The 20,370-nt window shown below is 40.4% G+C and overlaps 1 protein-coding gene and 1 non-coding gene across 2 annotated transcripts; one reads left to right on the plus strand and one right to left on the minus strand.

Annotated features, from left to right (window-relative positions):
• Positions 1 to 295: 295 nt before the first annotated feature.
• LOC112763377 (uncharacterized) lies at positions 296 to 1,391 on the plus strand. The gene is made up of 2 exons (XM_025809065.1): positions 296 to 396; positions 905 to 1,391. The coding sequence occupies exons 1-2, from the start codon at positions 296 to 298 to the stop codon at positions 1,389 to 1,391; spliced, it is 588 nt and encodes a 195-aa protein (XP_025664850.1).
• Positions 1,392 to 10,932: 9,541 nt separating this feature from the next.
• Positions 10,933 to 11,040, minus strand: LOC112768219 (small nucleolar RNA R71). Its single transcript, XR_003185656.1, has one exon. It is a non-coding gene; the product is annotated as a small nucleolar RNA R71 (small nucleolar RNA).
• Between the last annotated feature and the right edge of the window lie 9,330 nt (positions 11,041 to 20,370).

Raw genomic sequence — 20,370 nt, forward strand, 5'->3', positions numbered from 1 at the left:
AAAGCCATTAAGAACCACTGGAACTCCACCCTCAAATGCAAGTGCACCTCCATGGGCTCCATCGACGATCCTCACTTGGCGCAACCACTCAAATGCTCCGTCAGCGTTTGCGCCACCGTACCTGTGTCGTTGAGGTCAATGGCGGTGTTAGAGAAAGCTTGGAGGATTTCAGGGTTAGAGTCATAGATTTTAACCTTGTTGATTAGTGTTTTCGATCAACCCTTGAAAAAGTCGCAACCTTTGAGTATGTGCAGAGAAAACCTAATCCATTCAGGTGGTGAAGTTAACGGTAGTGATGGCTGATGGTGATGGTGGTACTTTTGAGTCGCGATTGACACCGATAGGGGAGTGTGCAGAAAAAGGGGTTAGGATGACGGTTGAGGGGGAGGGTGAGATGTTAGTATGTAGTTGATGTTGGAATTGGGTGGCTGAGAACATTGAGAGAGAGAGAGAGAGAGAGAGAGAAAGGAAAGAGGGAGAAGATGATAGTGGTGGAGAGAAGAGCAGTTTAGGAATTTTATTTAATTTTTTAAGGTTTGGATAATTTTGCTTGCAAAAACTATTTTTTATGGATACAAATGGTAATTTTCATCTTCTATGGGTAGATATGTCAGTGTTTTCAACTTTTGTGGATAGAAATGGTAGTTTACTCGAATATATTTAGCAGGTTTGGGGTGCCAAGTGCTCTCATAAGTGATGGAGGGAGTCACTTCTGCAATAAATAACTGGAGACTCTCCTCCTCAAATATGGAGTCAAGCATAAGGTAGCTACACCTTACCACCCACAAACCAATGGACAAGCAAAAATTTCAAATAGGAAGCTCAAGAGGATTCTTGAGAAGACTGTTGGGGCCTTAAGAAAAGATTGCTCAAAGAAATTAGATTATGCTTTATGGGCTTATAGAACAGCTTTTAAAACCCCAATTGGTATGTCTCCATATAAATTAGTGTATGGAAAGGCTTGTCATCTGCCTGTAGAACTTGAGCATAAAGCATTTTGGGCTCTTAAAGTGCTGAATTTTGACAAACAAGCTGCTGGGGGAAGAAGAAAACTACAACTGAATGAACTGGAGGAATTTAGGATTCAAGCCTATGAAAATGCAAAGATTTACAAAGATAAAACAAAGAAATGGCAAGATCAAAGGCTAGCACAAAGGAACTTTGCAGAAGGACAAATAGTCCTCCTCTACAACTCAAGACTCAAACTCTTCCCAGGAAAGTTGAAATCAAGATGGTCAGGACCTTTCACAATCACTAAGGTCTCACCATATAGTCATGTGGAACTCATAGAGGAGAATTCACAAAGGACCTTCACTGTCAATAGTCATAGGCTTAAGCATTATCTAGGGGAATCAATGGAGGAGCACAGGGTGAACTATAACCTCAGCTAAGCATGGAAGAACCGTCAAGCTAGTGACGTTAAAGAAGCGCTAGTTGGGAGGCACCCCAACAACCATATCCTTTTTTTACTGTTTTCTAGACTTTTAGTGTTAATTGTTTAAGTTTCATTTTTGGGTAATCTTTAGTCTCTAAGAATAAATTGTGGATTACTTCATAGTGTAGAGATGGTTGCTTACAAATTCCCCCCTCATACATTCATGAATCAATTGTGTGTAGTTCTTTAATGATTCAAGGAGATGTTGAGAAATTAAGTTTGGTGTGGCCACTGTTCCAATTAATTTTAACCCACCTTGCAACTTAGATTATCTTAAGAGTAGGTCACAAAAATTAAGTTTAGTGTGGCCACTAACATGAGAAGCAAACCTCTCAAATTTTTACTTTTGATAAAGGAGGAACCTAGTTAGATTGGTGTCTCAATCCATCGAATATCATGGTGAGATGAAGGAGCAAGAAATTGATTGCATACACATAGAGTGAAAGTGGAATGGAATGAAAAATTATTTTATACTCATAATGTATGCAATCAATTTTTAATTATTAGTACCAGTTACAAGATGCAAAGAAACTAAGTTTGGTGTCCAAGAGACACCCAAACTAAATACTAATTAATTAGGAAAGAAGAAGTTGAAACAATTTTCTTGTCATTAATATGAAAAATTTTGCATTTTCAGGTGAAAGTAGCCCTCACAAGACATTGACGAATCTTCTCTCTCATCAAGTCATGTGAATCAAGTGTAAGTACACTTGGGAACTCACACTTTGAATGCAAAAAGCTGAACCACTTTCAAGGGGCGCTTTTTCCCACGCTGGGCGCCAAACTTCAATTCAAACTCACCCTTGGGAAACCTCAAACGCAGCATTATGAGACCCCCCTATCCGTTTCTTCTCACCCTTTCAACCTTCTATGAAAAGAGCTCCCCCTTTTTCTTTTCAACACACTTCCCTCCCCCTCTTCGCTCTATTTTTTCACACTTCTTCTTACCTTCATTCTTCTCTTTCTTCTTGCTCGGGGCAAGCAAGTCCTAAGTTTGGTGTTGGTAAGCAAAATTCTTTTTCTTTTCATTATTCTTCTCTTCACCATTTACCAATGGCACCACCCAAAGCTTTAAAATCTTCAAGCTCAAAGAAAAGAAAGACAAAAGAGCAAGCATCAGCTAGTGCACAAGGTTATGATGAGCACAAATTTTGTTCACTCTTCCACCATAACTAATTCCATGGGTGGGTAAGAGAGAGACAAATCATTCTAGAGGTGGACTTTCAACTAGGAAGGGATGAGCACAAGGAGATAAATGTGAAAATCAATAGAATGGGGTGGACAGTTCTATGCAATCCAACAAGGAAGGTGGTCATAAGCATAGTAAGGGAGTTCTATGCAAATGCGTCTCAACCCCTGGGATAACCACTCACCTATCAAAGTTATGTGAGAGGAAAAGTCATTGATTATAGCCCTGCTAACTTGGATAGAACCTTTGAAGTAAGAAGGACAAGAACCACCAACAGCTTCAAAGAAAGGGTGAAGAGAGATGATCCTGGTTTTGAGGACATCATCAATAAAATCTGTGTTATCAACACTGAATGGATAAATGATGCAAATGGGAGGCCAAATAAACTAAGGAGGAGAGATCTTTGCCCACAAGCAAGAGGCTGGCTAGATTTCATAGGAAAATCACTCAATCCCACCTCCAACACCTCAGAAGTGACCTTAGAAAGGGCTGTACTCATTTACAGCATCATGAGACGTGAGGAAGTGAATGTTAGAGAACTCATTGCTGGCAATATCCAAAGGGTAGTCACAAGCACCAAGGACAACACAAGATTGGCCTTCCCTAGCATCATTCAACGTCTGTGCAATGAAGCTGGGGTAGAGACCAATGATAATGAAGCACTGCTGGAAGAAGATCACCTAATCACTGCCAAGAAGATAGAGAAGGTAGTGGCAGTCAATCCACTACAAAGAGCAAGAACCCACAGAGCCAACATACAAGCCCCACAACACATACCACGGCCACCACAACAAGAAGAACCAAATGTTCAAATGCCAAGTCAAAAAAGCCTCAACTGGGAGCAGATTCAAGGAAGCATAAACCAGATGCAAGGAGACTTAAATCAGCTCATGGAGCAGCAGAAGCACTTCAACTGGGACCAAATGCATGGAAGCCTCAACCAAATCTTGGAACAACAAATGGTACAACAAAGGAATCTTGCTGAATTTAGAGCACTCTATGAAGCTAGAAGAATTCAAAGGAGGCAATATGATGTCAATACACAAGCAAAGCTAAATTACTTGTTCTCCACAATAGCAACCCTAAAACCAAACATTCCAACATTTGAACAAGGGATAGATGCATTAAGGGTATGACAAGAAGAGATCCTGGAACAGTACAAGGAAGATGAAAGAGCATTCATGAGGAGGCTTGGCTTTTGGAAGACACCAGAGACTCAAGGACAAGAAGGGTCTTCAAGAAGGAATGATTGCAACACTTCCAAGGTTGCTTCAGCAAGAAAAAAGCACCAATGCCATGATGGGAGCAATAGCATGATAAAACAAAGGTGGTTAAGTCCCATTAAGAAGCATTTAGTTTATCTAGTAGTCTCTTCATATGTTAATTTCTTCTTGCATTAAGAGTTTTACTATGACCATTCTATGTTGCTAGCACTTTTATTTGAGAAAGAAAATGTTGCATGTTATCTTCACAATATTAATGAATTTAGCTTGTTAGTGCACGAAATTCTGATCATCAATGGTGTCAACAACTTGGTACGCACAATTGTAATCTCAACTCTTTGTCACAACTCTGCACAACTAACCAGCAAGTGCACTGGGTCATCCAAGTAATAAACCTTACGTGAGTAAGGGTCGATTCCACGGAGATTGTCGGCTTGAAGCAAGCTATGGTCATCTTGTAAATCCCAGTCAGGCGGATTCAAATGGTTATGGAGTTTAAGATAATTGAAATATGAATAAAACATAAAATAAGATAGAGATACTTATGTAATTCATTGGTGAGAATTTCAGATAAGCGTATGAAGATGCTTTGTTCCTTTTAAACCTCTGCTTTCCTATTGTCTTCTTCCAATCATTCATACTCCTTTCGATGGCAAGCTTATGTTGGGTTTCACCGTTGTCAATGGCTACCTCCCGTCCTCTCAGTGAAAATGGTCCAAATGCGCTGTCACCGCACGGCTAATCATTTGTCGGTTCTCGATCATGTTGGAATAGGATCCATTGATCCTTTTGCGTCTGTCACTACGCCCAACACTCGCGAGTTTGAAGCTCGTCACAGTCATCCCTTCCCAGATCCTACTCGGAATACCACAGATAAGGTTTAGACTTTCCGGATCTCAGGAATGCTGCCAATAATTCTAGCCTATACCACGAAGACTCTGATCTCACAGAATGGAAGGCTCGATTGTCAGGCGAGGCAACCATGCGTCATGAACCAGGAGGCTAAGAGATACGCACTCAAGCTATTACAAGTAGAACGGAAGTGGTTGTCAGGCACGCGTTCATAGGTGAGAATGATAATGAGTATCACGAATCATCACATTCGTCAGGTTGAAGAACGAGTGTATATCTTAGAGAAGAAATAGGCTTGAATTGAATAGAAAAATAATAATACTTTGCATTAATTCATGAGGAACAGCAGAGCTTCACACCTTAATCTATGGTGTGTAGAAACTCCACCGTTGAAAATACGTAAGAACAAAAGGGTCTAGGCATGTCCATGAGGCCAGCCTCAAACATGAACATATAAGTTCCAAAGATATCTGAAAGTATATAGCAAAAGGTCCTATTTATAGAAAACTAGTAGCCTAGGGTTTACAGAAATAGGTAATTAATGCAGAAATCTTCTTCCGGGACCACTTAGTGTGTGCTTGGGCTGAGCATTGAAGCTTTCACATGTAGAGACTTTTCTTGGAGTTAAACGCCAGTTTTTTTGCCAGTTTGGGCGTTTAACTTCAGCTTTTATGCCAGTTCTGGCGTTTTGACGACAGAATTTTTATGCTAACTTGGAACGCCGGTTTGGGCGATCAAATCTCGGGCAAAGTATGAACTATTACATATTGCTGGAAAGCCCAGGATGTCTACTTTCCAACGCAATTGAGATCGCGCCATTTGGGCTTCTGTAGCTCCAGAAAATCCACTTTGAGTGCAGGGAGGTCAGAATCCAACAGCATCTGCAGTCCTTTTTCAGCCTCTGAATCAGATTTTTGCTCAAGTCCCTCAATTTCAGCCAGAAAATACCTGAAATCACAAAAAAACACACAAACTCATAGTAAAGTCCAGAAATGTGATTTTTATTTAAAAACTAATAAAAATATAATAAAAAGTAACTAAAATATATTAAAAACACACTAAAAACAATGCCAAAAAGCGTATAAATTATCCGCTCATCACAACACCAAACTTAAATTGTTGCTTGTCCCCAAGCAACTGAAAATCAAATAGGATAAAAAGAACAGAATATACAATGAATGCCAAAAACATCTATGAAGATCAGTCTTAATTAGATGAGCAGGGCTATTAGCTTTTTGCTTCCGAATAGTTTTGGCATCTCACTTTATCCTTTGAAGTTTAGAATGATTGGCATCTATAGGAACTCAGAATTTAGATAGTGTTATTGATTCTCCTAGTTTAGTATGTTGATTCTTGAACACAGTTACTTTATGAGTCTTGGCCGTGACCCTAAGCATTTTGTTTTCAAGTATTACCACCGGATACATAAATGCCACAGACACATAACTGGGTGAACCTTTTCAGATTGTGACTCAGCTTTGCTAGAGTCCCCAATTAGAGGTGTCCAGAGCTCTTAAGCACACTCTTATTGCTTTGGACCACGACTTTAATCGCTCAGTCTCAAGTTTTCACTTGACACCTTCACGCCACAAGCACATGGTGAGGGACAGCTTGGTTTACCCGCTTAGGCCAGGATTTTATTCATGTGGGCCCTCCTATCCACTGATGCTCAAAGCCTTGGATCTTTTTTATTTTACCCTTGCCTTTTGGTTTAAAGGGCTATTGGCTTTTTCTGCTTGCTTTCTTCTTTTTCTTTCTTTTTTTCTTTTCTTCTCTTTTTTTTTCGCCATTTTTTTTCGCAAGCTTTTCACTGCTTTTTATTGCTTCAAGAATCAATTTTTATGATTTTTTATATTATCAAATAACATTTCTCCTTTTCCATCTTCTTTCAAGAGCCAACAATTTTAACATTCATAGACAACAAATTCAAAAATATGCACTGTTCAATCATTCATTCAGAAAAACAAAAAGTATTGCCACCACATCAAAATAATTAAACTATTTTAAAATTCGAAATTCATGTGCTTCTTTTTCTTTTTGCAATTAAAACACTTTTTATTTAAGAAAGGTGATGGATTCATAGGACATTCATAGCTTTAAGGCATAGACACTAAGACATTAGTGATCATGTAATGCGACACAAACATAAATAAAACATAAAGCATAATTTTTGAAAAACAGAAAAATAAGAACAAGGAAATTAAAGAACGGGTCCACCTTAGTGATGGCGGCTTGTTCCTCCTCTTGAAGATCTTATGGAGTCCTTGAGCTCCTCAATGTCTCTTCCTTGCCTTTGTTGCTCCTCCCTCATGACTCTTTGGTCTTCTTTAATTTCATGGAGGAGGATGGAATGCTCTTGGTGCTCCACCCTTAGTTGTCCCATATTGGAACTTAATTCTCCTAGGGAGGTGTTGATTTGCTCCCAATAGTTTAGTGGAGGAAAATGCATCCCTTGAGGCATCTCAGGAATCTCATGATGAGGGATTTCCTCATGCTCTTGGTGTGGTTCATGAGTGGGCTCTCTTATTTTCTCCATCCTTTTTTTAGTGATGGGCTTGTCCTTATCAATGAGGATGTCTTCCTCTATGTCAATTCCAGCTGAATTGCAGATGTGACAAATTAGATGAGGGAAGGCTAACCTTGCCAAAGTAGAGGACTTGTCCACCACCTTATAGAGTTCTAGGGATATAACCTCATGAACGTCTACTTCCTCTCCAATCATGATGCTATGGATCATGATAGCCCGGTCTATAGTAACTTCAGACTGATTGCTAGTGGGAATGATTGAGCGTTGGATGAACTCCAACCATCCTCTAGCCACAGGCTTGAGGTCATGCCTTCTTTGTTGAACCAGCTTCCCTCTTGAATCTCTCTTCCATTGAGCGCCCTCTTCACAAATGTCTATGAGGACTTGGTCTAACCTTTGATCAAAGTTGACCCTTCTAGTGTAGGGGTATACATCTCCTTGCATCATGGGCAAGTTGAATGCTAACCTTACATTTTTCGGACTGAAATCTAAGCATTTCCCCCGGACCATTGTAAGCCAATTCTTTGGATCCAAGTTTACACTTTCATCATGGTTCTTGGTGATCTATGCATTGGCATAGAACTCTTGAACCATTAAGATCCATTCTTCTTGGCCACAACTTCATAGAAGTGGTCTTGATGCACCCTTGAGATGAATCTCTCCATCTCCCATGACTCGGAGGTGGAAGCTTTTGCCTTCCCTTTCCTCTTTCTAGAGGTTTCTCCGACCTTAGGTGCCATAATTAGTTATAGAAAAACAAAAAGCTTTAGCTTTTACCACACCAAACTTAGAAGGTTTGCTCGTCCTCGAGCAAAAGATAAAAGAAGAGGGTAGAAAAAGAAGAAATAGAGGAGACAGAGGGGGGTTTAATGATTCGGCCAAGGGGTAAGTAGTATGTATGATTTGTGAAAATGAAGGAGTGAAGATGGGTTTATATAGGAGTGGAGAGAGGGGTAGGGTTCAGCCATGTATGGGTGGGTTTGGGAGGGAAAGTGGTTTGAATTTGAAAGGTGAGGTAGTGGGGTTTTATAGTGGATGGATGTGGATTGGTGAAGAGATTATGGAGAAGAGGGTAGGATTTGATAGGTGAGTGGTTTTTGGGGAAGAGGTATTCAGGTGATTGGTGAAGGGGAGAAGGGTGTAATGGGAAGGTGTGAAGAAGAGAGAGAGAGATGAGGTAGGTGAGGATCCTGTAGGATTCATAGATCCTGAGGTGTCAAGGATTTCTCATCCCTGCACCATATTGGCAAGTAAACACCCCTTCCTGTGCCAATCTTGGCGTTAAAAGCCAGGTTGCTGCCCATTTCTGGCGTTTAATGCCAGCTTTTCTCCCCTTTCTGGCGTTAAACGCCAGCTCTTGCCTTTTTCTGGCATTAAACGCCAGCTTGGTGTCCATTTCTGGCGTTAAATGCCTAGAATTGTGCCAGACTGGGCGCTTAATGCCCATTCTGCTACCCTTACTGGCGTTTAAACGCCAGTAAGCTTCTCCTCCAGGGTGTGCTATTTTTAATACTATTTTTCATTCTATTTTTGCTTTTTCAGTTATTTTTGTGACTTCACATGATCATCAAACTACAGAAAACATAAAATAACAATGGAAAATAAATAGATATAATTAAATAATATTGGGTTGCCTCCCAACAAGCACTTCTTTAATGTCAATAGCTTGACAGTGGGCTCTCATGGAGCCTCACAGATACTCAGAGCATGATGATAGCCTCCCAACACCAAACTTAGAGTTTAAATATGGGGGCTCTATTTGACTCTGCATTGAGAGAAGCTTTTCATGCTTCCTCTCCATGGTTACAGAGGGAGATCCTTGAGCCTTAAACACAAGGGAGTCCTCATTCACTTGACGGACCAATTCTCCTCTGTCAACATCAATCACAGCTTTTGCTGTGGCTAGGAAGGGTCTGCCAAGGATGATGGATTCATCCATACACTTCCCAGTGTCTAGGATTATAAAATCAGCAGGGATGTAGTGGTCTTCAACCTTTACCAAGACATCTTCTACAAGTCCATAAACCTGTTTTCTTGAATTGTCTGCCATCTCTAGTGAGATTCTTGCAGCTTCTACCTCAAAGATCCCTAGCTTCTCCATTACAGAGAGAGGGATGAGGTTTATGCTTGACCCTAGGTCAGACAGAGCCTTCTCAAAGGTCATGGTGCCTATGGTACAAGGTATTGAGAACTTTCCAGGATCCGGTCTCTTCTGAGGTAATCTCTGCCTAGTCAAGTCATCTAGTTCTTTGGTGAGCAAGGGGGGTTCATCCTCCCAAGTCTCATTACCAAATAACTTGGCATTTAGCTTCATGATTGCTCCAAGGTACTTGGCAACTTGCTCTTCAGTAACAACTTCATCCTCTTCAGAGAAAGAATACTCATTAGAGCTCATGAATGGTAGAAGTAGATTCAATGGAATCTCTATGGTCTCTGTATGAGCCTCAGATTCCCATGGTTCCTCATTAGGGAACTCCTTGGAGGCTAGTGGATGTCCATTGAGGTCTTCTTCAGTGGAAATCACTGCATTTCCCTCCTCTATGCATTCGGCCATGTGGGACGTGTTTATGGCCTTGCATTCTCTCTTTGGGTTCTCTTCTGTATTGCTTGGGTGAGTACTAGGAGGGAGTTCAGTAACTTTCTTACTCAGCTGACCCACTTGTGCCTCCAAATTTCTAATAGAGGACCTTGTTTCAGTCATGAAACTCTGAGTGGTCTTAATTAGATCAGAAACTACAGTTGCTAAGTCAGAGTAGTTCTGCTTAGAATTCTTTGTCTGTTGCTGAGAAGATGATGGAAAAGGCTTGCTATTGCTAAACCTATTTCTTCCACCATTACTGTTGTTGAAGCCTTGTTGGGGCCTCTGTTGATCCTTCCATGAGAGATTTGGATTACTTCTCCATGAAGGATTATAGGTGTTTCCATAGGGTTCTCCCATGTAATTCACCTCTTCCATTGCTGGATTCTCAGGATCATAAGCTTCTTCTTTAGATGAAGCTTCTTTGGTACTACCTGTTGCTGCTTGCATGCCAGACAGATTCTGAGAAATCATATTGACTTGCTGAGTCAATATTTTATTCTGAGCCAATATGGCATTCAGAGTATCAATCTCAAGAACTCCTTTCTTCTAATTTGTCCCATTATTCACAAGATTCCTTTCAGAAGTGTACATGAATTAGTTATTTACAACCATCTCAATGAGTTCCTGAGCTTCTGCAGTCGTCTTCTTCAGATGAAGAGATCCTCTAGCAGAACTGTCCAATGACATCTTAGACAGTTCAGACAGACCATCATAGAAGATACCTATGATGCTCCATTCAGAAAGCATGTCAGAAGGACACCTTCTGATCAATTAGTTGTATCTTTCCCAAGCTTCATAGAGGGATTCACCTTCCTTCTGTCTGAAGGTTTGGACTTCCACTCTAAGCTTACTCAATTTTTGAGGTGGAAAGAACTTTGCCAAGAAGACATTGACTAGCTTTTCCCAAGAGTTCAGGCTTTCTTTAGGTTGTGAGTCCAACCATGTCCTAGCTCTGTCTCTTACAGAAAAAGAGAAGAGCGTAAGTCTGTAGACAGAGCTAAAGGGAAGAGCATAAGAGATAAAGCTAGAACATGGTTGGATTCATAACCTAAAGAAAGCCTGAACTCTTGGGAAAAGCTAGTCAATACCTTCTTGGCAAAATTCTTTCCACCTCAAAAATTGAGCAAGCTTAGAGTGGAAGTCCAAACCTTCAGACAAAAGGAAGGTGAATCCCTCTATGAAGCCTGGGAAAGATACAAGTAATTGATCAGAAGGTGTCCTTCTGACATGCTTTCAGAATGGAGCATCATAGGTATTTTCTATGATGGTCTATCTGAACTGTCCAATATGTCATTGGACAACTCTGCTGGAGGATCTCTTCATCTGAAGAAGGCGCCTGCAGAAGCTCAGGAACTCATTGAAATGGTTGCAAATAACCAATTCATGTACACTTCTGAAAGGAATCCTGTGAATAATGGGACAAATCATAAGAAAGGAGTTCTTGAGATTGATACTCTGAATGCCATATTGGCTTAGAACAAAATATTGACTCAACAAGTCGATATGATTTCTCAGAGTCTGTATGGAATGCAAGCAGCAAAAGGCAATAGCAAAGAAGCTTCATCTGAAGAAGAAGCTTATGATCCTGAGAACCCAGCAATGGAAGAGGTGAATTACATGGGAGAACTCTATGGAAACACCTATAATCCTTCATGGAGAAATCATCCAAATCTCTCATGGAAGGATAAACAGAAGCCTCAACAAGGTTTCAACAACAATAATAGTGGAAGAAATAGGTTTAGCAATAGCAAAACTTTTCCATCATCTTCTCAGCAACAGACAGAGAATTCTGAGCAGAGTCTCTCTAGCTTAGCAGCCATAGTCTCTGATCTATCTAAAACCACACTAAGTTTCATGACTGAAACAAGGTCCTCCATTAGAAATTTGGAGGCACAGGTGGGTCAGCTGAGTAAGAAAGTTACTGAACTCCCTCCTAGTACTCTCCCAAGCAATACAGAAGAGAACCCAAAAAGAGAATGCAAGGCCATAAACACGTCCCACATGGTCGAATGCATAGAGGAGGGAAACGCAGTGATTTCCACAGAGGAAGACCTCAATAGACGTCCATTGTCCTCCAAGGAGTTCCCTAATGAGGAACCATGGGAATCTGAGGCTCACACTGAGACCATAGAGATTTCATTGAATTTACTTCTTCCATTCATGAGCCCTGATGAGTATTCTTCCTCTGAAGAGGATGAAGATGTTACTGAAGAGCAAGTTGCTAAGTACCTAGGAGCAATCATGAAGCTAAATGCCAAGTTATTTGGTAATGAGACTTGGGAGGATGAAACCCCCTTTCTCACCAAAGAACTGGATGACTTGACTAGGCAGAGATTACATCAGAAGAGACAGGATCCTGGAAAATTCTCAATACCTTGCACCATAGGTACCATGACCTTTGAGAAGGCTCTGTGTGACCTAGGGTCAAGCATAAACCTCATGCCTCTCTCTGTAATGGAGAAGCTAGGAATCCTTGAGGTACAAGCTGTAAGAATCTCACTAGAGATGGCAGACAATTCAAGAAAATAGGCTTATGGACTTGTAAAGGATGTCTTGGTAAAGGTTGAAGGCCACTACATCCCTGCTGATTTTATAATCCTAGACACTGGGAAGTGTATGGATGAATCCATCATCCTTGGCAGACCCTTCCTAGCCACAGCAAGAGCTGTGATTGATGTTGACAGAGGAGAATTGATCCTTTAAGTGAATGAGGACTCCCTTGTGTTTAAAGCTCAAGGATCTCCCTCTGTAACCATAGAGAGGAAGTATGAAAAGCTTCTCTCAATGCAGAGTCAAACAAAATTCCCACATTCAAACTCTAAGTTTGGTGTTGGGAGGCCACAACCAAACTCTAAGTTTGGTGTTGAGAGGCTATTATCATGCTCTGAGTATCTGTGAGGCTCCATGAGAGCCCACTGTCAAGCTATTGACATTAAAGAAGCGCTTGTTGGGAGGCAACCCAATTTTACTTATCTATGTTAAATTTCTATTTTCCATTGTTATTTTACATTTTCTATAGGTTGATGATCATGTGAAGTCACAAAAACAATTGAAAAAGCAAAAACAAACTGAAAAACAGAATGAAAAATAGCACACCCTGGAGGAGAAGCCTACTGGCGTTTAAACGCCAGTAAGGGCACCAGACTGGCATTTAACGCTAGAAAAGGGCAAGAAGTTGGCGTTAAACGCCAGAAATGGGCAGCAACCTGGCGTTTAACGCCAGGATTGGCAACAGAAGGCGTTTTGCACGCCTAATTGGTGCAGGGATGAGAAATCCTTGACACCTCAGGATCTGTGGACCCACAGGATCCCCACCAACCTCAACTCACTCTCTCTTCTTCACACATTTCCATAATTCATTTCCCCAAATACCCTTCACCAATCAACTCAATACTTCTTCCCCAAAAACCCCTCACCTATCAAATCCCACCCTCTTCTCCATAAACTCTTCACCAATCCACATCCATCCATCATAAAACCCCACCTACCTCACCATTCAAATTCAAACCACTTACCCTCTCCCCACTCCTATATAAACCCATCTTCACCCCTTCATTTTCACACATCTTAAACACTACTTCTCCCCCTTGGCCGAACCACTAACCCCCCTCCATCTCCTCTATTTCTTCTTTCTCTACTCTCTTCCTTCTTCTTTTGCTCGAGGACGAGGAAACCTTCTATGTTTGGTGTGGTAAAAGCTAAAACTTTTTGTTTTTCCATAACCATTTATGGTACCTAAGGCCGGAGAAACCTCTAGAAAGAGGAAAGGGAAGGCAAAAGCTTTCGCCTCCGAGTCATGGGAGATGGAGAGATTCATCTCAAAGGTGCATCAAGACCACTTCTATAAAATTGTGGCCAAGAAGAAAGTGATTTCTGAGGTCCCTTTCAAGCTCAAAAAGGGTGAATATCCGGAGATCCGGCATGAGATTCGAAGAAGAGGTTGGAAAGTTCTCACCAACCCCATTCAACAAGTCGGAATCTTAATGGTTCAAGAGTTCTATGCGAATGCATGGATCACCAAGAACCATGATCAAAGTGTGAACCCGGACCCAAATAATTGGCTTACAATGGTTCGGGGGAAATACTTAGATTTCAGTCCAGAAAATGTAAGGTTAGCATTCAACTTGCCAATGATGCAAGGAGATGCACACCCCTACACTAGAAGGGTCAACTTTGATCAAAGGTTGGACCAAGTCCTCATAGACATTTGTGAAGAGGGCGCTCAATGGAAAAGAGATTCAAGAGGGAAGTCGGTCCAACTAAGAAGGCATGACTTCAAGCCCGTGGCTAGGGGATGGTTGGAGTTCATCCAACGCTCAATCATTCCCACTAGCAACCAGTCTGAAGTTACTATAGACCGGGCTATCATGATCTATAGCACCATGATTTGAGAGGAAGTAGAAGTTCATGAGGTTATATCCCTAGAACTCTACAAGGTGGCGGACAAGTCCTCTACTTTGTCAAGGTTAGCCTTCCCTCATCTCATTTGTCACCTTTGCAATTCAGCTAGAATTGACATAGAGGAAGACATCCTCATTGATGAGGACATGCCCATCACTAAGAAAAGGATTGAGCAAACAAGAGATCCGACTCATGGACAAGAACATGAGGAAATTCCTCATCATGAAATCCCTGAGATGCCTCAAGGGATGCATTTTCCTCCACAAAACTATTGGGAGCAAATTAACACCTTCCTAGGAGAATTAAGTTCCAATATGGGACAACTAAGGATGGAGCACCAAGAGCATTCCATCCTCCTTCATGAAATTAGAGAAGATCAAAGAGTCATGAGAGAGGAGCAACAAAGGCAAGGAAGAGACATTGAGGAGCTCAAGCACTCCATAAGATCTTCAAGAGGAAGAACTAGTCGCCATCACTAAGGTGGACCCGTTCTTTAATTTCCTTGTTCCTTATTTTTCTTTTTTTCGAATTTTTATGCTTTATGTTTATCTATATTTGTGTCTTTATTACATGATCATTAGTGTCTCAGAGTCTATGTCTTAAAGTTATGAATGTCCTATGAATCCATCACCTTTCTTAAATGAAAAATGTTTTTAATTGCAAAAAGAAAAAGAAGTACATGAATTTTTAATTTTAAAATAGTTTAATTATTTTGATGTGGTGGCAATACTTTTTGTTCTTCTGAATGAATGCTTGAACAGTGCATATTTTTGAATTTTTTGTTTATAAATGTTAAAATTGTTGGCTCTTGAAAGAATAATGGAAAAGGAGAAATGTTATTGATGATCTGAAAAATCATAAAAATGATTCTTAAAGCAAGAAAAAGAAGTGAATAAAAAAAAAAGCAAGCAGAAAAAGCCAATAGCCTTTTAAATTAAAAGGCAAGGGTAAAATAAAAAGGATCTAAGGCTTTGAGCATCAGTGGATAGGAGGGCCCACAAGAATAAAATCCTGGCCTAAGCGGCTAAACCAAGCTGTCCCTAACCATGTGCTTGTGGCGTGAAGGTGTCAAGTAAAAACTTGAGATTGAGCGGTTAAAGTCGTGGTCCAAAGCAAAAAGAGTGTGCTTAAGAGCTCTGGACACCTCTAATTGGGGACTCTAGCAAAGCTAAGTCACAATCTGAAAAGGTTCACCCAGTTATGTGTCTATGGCATTTATGTATCCAGTGGTAATATTGGAAAACAAAATGCTTAGGGTCATGGCCAAAACTCATAAAGTAGCTGTGTTCAAGAATCAACATACTGAACTAGGAGAATCAATAACACTATCTGAATTCTGAGTTCCTATAGATGCCAATCATTCTGAACTTCAAAGGATAAAGTGAGATGCCAAAACTGTTCAGAAGCAAAAAGCTAAAAGCCCTGCTCATCTAATTAAGATTGATCTTAATAGATGTTTTTGGAATTCATTGTATATTCTATTCTTTTTATCATATTTGATTTTCAGTTGCTTGGGGACAAGCAACAATTTAAGTTTGGTGTTGTGATGAGCGAATAATTTATACGCTTTTTGGCATTGTTTTTAGTATGTTTTTAGTATGTTTTAGTTAGTTTTATTATGTTTTTTTTAGTTTTTAAATAAAAATCACATTTCTAGACTTTACTATGAGTTTGTGTGTTTTTCTGTGATTTCAGGTATTTTCTGGCTGAAATTGAGGGACCTGAGCAAAAATCTGATTCAGAGGCTGAAAAAGGACTGCAGATGCTATTGGATTCTAACCTCCCTGCACTCGAAGTAAATTTTCTGGAGCTACAGAAGCCCAATTGTCGCTCTCTTAATTGCGTTGGAAAGTAGACATCCTGGGCTTTCCAGAAATATATAATACTCTATACATTGCCCAAGATTTGATGGCCCAAACCGGCGTTCCAAGTCAGCATAGAAATTCTGGCATCAAAACGCCAGAACTGGCATAAAAGCTGGAGTTAAAACGCCTAAACTGGCACAAAAGCTGGCGTTTAACTCCAAGAAAAGTCTCTACACATGAAAGCTTCAATACTCAGCCCAAGAACACACTAAGTGGGACTGGAAGTGGATTCTGCATCATTTACTCATTTCTGTAAACCCTAGGTTACTAGTTTTCTACTAATAGGACCTTTTACTATTGTATTTGGATGATCTTTGGACGTTAAGTCCTTAGACCTTTGAGGCTGGCCATTCGGCCATGCTTAGACTATTTTCACTTATGTATTTTCAACGGTGGAGTTTCTACACACCATAGATTAAGGTGTGGAGCTCTGCTGTTCCTCATGAATTAATGCAAAGTACTATTATTTTTCTATTCAACTCAAGCCTATTTCTGTTCTAAGATATCCATTTCTTCTTCAACATGATGAATGTGATGATCCGTGACACTCATCACAATTCTCACCTAAGAACACGTGCCTGACAACTACTTCCGTTCTACATGCAATCAAGCTTGAATGTGTATCTCTTGGGTTTCTAATCTAAGATTAGAACCTTCGTGGTATAGGTTAGAATTATTGGCGGCCATTCCTGAGATCCGAAAAGTCTAAACCTTGTCTGTGGTATTCTGAGTAGGATCTGGGAAGGGATGACTGTGACGAGCTTCAAACTCGCGAGTGTTGGGCGTAGTGACAGACACAGAAGGATCAATGGATCCTATTCCAACATGATCGAGAACCGACAGATGATTAGCCGTGCGGTGACAGCGCATTTGGAACATTTTCACTGAGAGGACGGGAAGTAGCCATTGATAACGGTGATGCCCAACATAAAGCTTGCCATGGAAAGGAGTATGAATGATTGGAAGAAGCCAATAGGAAAGCAGAGGTTCAGAAGGAACAAAGCATCTTCAAACGCTTATCTGAAATTCCTACCAATGAATTACATAAGTATCTCTATCTTTATTTTATGTTTTATTTATCTTTTAATTATCAATTCTCCATAACCATTTGAATCCTCCTGACTGAGATTTACAAGATGACCATAGCTTGCTTCAAGCCGACAATCTCCGTGGGATCGACCCTTACTCACGTAAGGTTTATTACTTGGACGACCCAGTGCACTTGCTGGTTAGTTGTGTGGAGTTGTGACAAAGAGATGAGATTACAATTGTGTGTACCAAGTTGTTGGTGCCATTGATGATCACAATTTCGTGCACCAAAAGCCTTCTAGTAAAATCAAGAGAAAAGAAAGAAGAAGAATAATGAAAACTATTATTGATCCATCAAATTACAACAGACCTCCCTAACCCAATGAAAAGGGGTTTAGTTGTTCATAGCTCTGGAAATGGAAGAAGATAAAAAAGAATGCATTGTCAAATTAAACTAGAAATTACAGAGAAAGTAAAATATACAGAGTGCAGTTCTCCAAAATGCCAAAAGCTCCCCCTTAGTTCAAAACTACTCCTATATATACTACTCTTCTGATCTTCTAGTTGGCTCTTCAAGTCTTGGATATGGGCCTTTGATCTTGAGTTGAAGCAGTTATAGTCTTCAGTGGGCTCAGCTTTGCTTGCAGAAAAAGTGTGAGTTAGGCATGGACGTTAGTTAGGACGTTAGTGGTGTTAACGTTAAGTGAAAATGTGGGTTCGAGAAAGTTAGTGACGATCACCTTTTTCACTAACGTTCCAAACCAAAATGATCCACATTAACTTCAATGTTAGTGGCACTAACGTGACCACTAATGTTGCCTCTTGGTCCTTCGCAAACGTTATTGGCATTCACCTTTTCTAATAACGTTGCTAATTGCCTCTTTTCCCCACGTTAGAGTTCACGTTAGTATAACTAACGTGACCCTTAACGTGGGCATGCCTAAGCTTCAAGAGCGTTGGTGACACTTACCTTTGTCACTAACGCTCCAAACGCCCCTCCTTCTCACGTTAGAGTTCACGTTAATTAGATTAACGTGGCCACTAACGTGGTGGTAATTGCCATCTCCAACGTTAGTGACAAAGGTGAGTGTCACTAACGTTGGCCTATCACTCCTTGCTCCACGTTACCCTTCACGTTAGTGGTCTTAACATGACCACTAATGTGGGCAATGTTGGCCTAGTCCAACGTTAGTGACAAAGGTGAGTGTCACTAACATTGGCGATTTCTTCCTCCTCCCACGTTAGAGTTCACGTTAATTAGATTAACGTGGCTCTTAACGTGGCTTATATATGGCCTTTTGGAATGTTAGTGGTGTTCACTTTTACCACTAACGTTGGAGCTCCTCTTTTCTTTCCACGTTAGCTCCCACGTTAATGTAACTAACGTGGGCTTTCGAAGGCGTTATTGGCGATCACTTTTCTCATTAACGCCACAAGCTTATGCCCATTCCACGTTAGTGGTCACGTTAATTAGACTAACGTGGCTACTAACGTAGCTCTTCCTTGCTTCCTTTGTCCTGAAATCAAGCAAATAAAGTGCATCAAAGCTCTATTCCAAGTCATGAGATCATGCATTATCCAATTTGTCATTCAATTCATGCATAATTCTCATGAAATCATGTAAAGTTTACAATGTTTGCTTGAATCAAGATGCAAGTGTATTTCTACCCAAAACTTGCTTATTTACTAAGAAAATGTATGAAACTACCCTAAAACAGTAAAGAAAAGGTCAGTGAAACTAGCCTAAATGCCCTGGCATCACAACACCAAACTTAAAGCTTGCTTGTCCCTAAGCAAGTACTGAAACATCAGAATGATGAATGAAAGAACGAGAAAAACAAGTTCTTATTATAGAAGTAAAGCTCTTGGTTTATGGGGTTTCATGCATAGCAACTTAGGTTCATTCCTTTACTGGTTTCCAGGTCCTTATCATGCTCTTGAATACTTGCTTGATTGCATCCTATGAGATCCTTATTCTTTGATCCTCCCTTTTTTTTCTCAGGGTTTATTGCATCCTTAGGCTAAGTGCTCTGTGAGGGGGCAACTCTTTAAAGTAAGCTTTCAGCCAACACTCCCGAACCAGTTGGTTCAAGGTGCTAGGTGTTGAAACACCCCTAAGGACTTACTCCCTCAAGTCTCTCTCCCCCATACATGCACACCATAGGCACATGGTTTGTTATTTTCTTTCTTTGAGGCCTTGGTGTTCAGCACCTCTTTGGGTTACTAAATGTTCTGTAGCAAAAGTTTCTCTTGATAGTGGACTTTCAGATGATAATCCCGAGTTAGTTAACCCAAGTTACCAAGTGATAAGGCACCCCTGAGAGCTTAGTCATCCAAGCATATCCTTTGCACAGGAGCACTACAGACATATGCCTCAGTATTCAAACCCTTGGTGCCTAGCCTTATTTCTTATTATTTTTCTTTCTTTTTCAAACTCTTATTGTTCTTTCTTTTTTTCTTATTAGGATCTTGTTGTTTGGCTAATCTCATAGAATGTGCTTCAAGCATGTACTTCAATACACATGAGTGCCCTCATACCTTATAGGTGATCCAACTTAGCTAATCTATTATCCCACCACCAACCTTGAGGACTTACTTCACCATATGAACCCTACTCTAGTTTCTTTCATAGCATTCTCTTTTATTGAATTCAAAGGGCAAGCATACAAGTAAGTAGGATAAAAATGAAAACAGGTAACTTGGACCAGCACACATAACTTAATAACTGAAAATGCTAAAGATAGAATTGAAAATTCCTAAGCTACTATGGAAGCATGTTCTATTTCATACATGATTTTCCTTATTTAGACTTGAAAAAGATAAAACGAAGAGGGAACTCCACCACCTTTTACTCATGGGGCTGCCCATGCTCTCTCTCTTGTTCGTCCTCTTTGTGTCCTTCTTGAGTGCTTGAACCCCCATTTCCCTTGCGCTTTCCGACCAACTTTTTCCAGAAGCCAGCATCTTCCATCTTCTTTTTCAATGTTTCCTTCTGTTGTTTCACTTTCCCCTTCCTCTTGTTCTGTTAGATCTTTTTGGACTGAATCATACCTTGGGATTGCAGAGTGCAAATGATGCATATGCCCGGACACATAGTTCAACTTGGCTTGAGTGTTTATGTTGAATTCTTCCCTATGTAGTTGCCGTCCTTCATTAAGCACGCTGAACTCGTTGAATGCTTTCATCTGAGCTAGCTGACGTTGGTTGAGTTCTTGAAGGCATTTATCTTGACATTCTTGCCTTTCAGTCACTTGATTGATGGCTTGAG

This window comes from Arachis hypogaea, chromosome 17 (assembly GCF_003086295.3).
Source record: "Arachis hypogaea cultivar Tifrunner chromosome 17, arahy.Tifrunner.gnm2.J5K5, whole genome shotgun sequence".
NCBI lineage: Eukaryota > Viridiplantae > Streptophyta > Magnoliopsida > Fabales > Fabaceae > Arachis > Arachis hypogaea.

Excerpts from the sequence above, each read along its gene's own strand:
- LOC112763377 (XM_025809065.1), top strand. The coding sequence starts at position 296 with ATGGCTGATGGTGATGGTGGTACTTTTGAGTCGCGATTGACACCGATA. Across the intron at positions 397-904 it reads GTTGAGGGGGAGGGTGAGAT|AACAGCTTTTAAAACCCCAA; the intron begins GTTAGTATGTAG and ends ATGGGCTTATAG.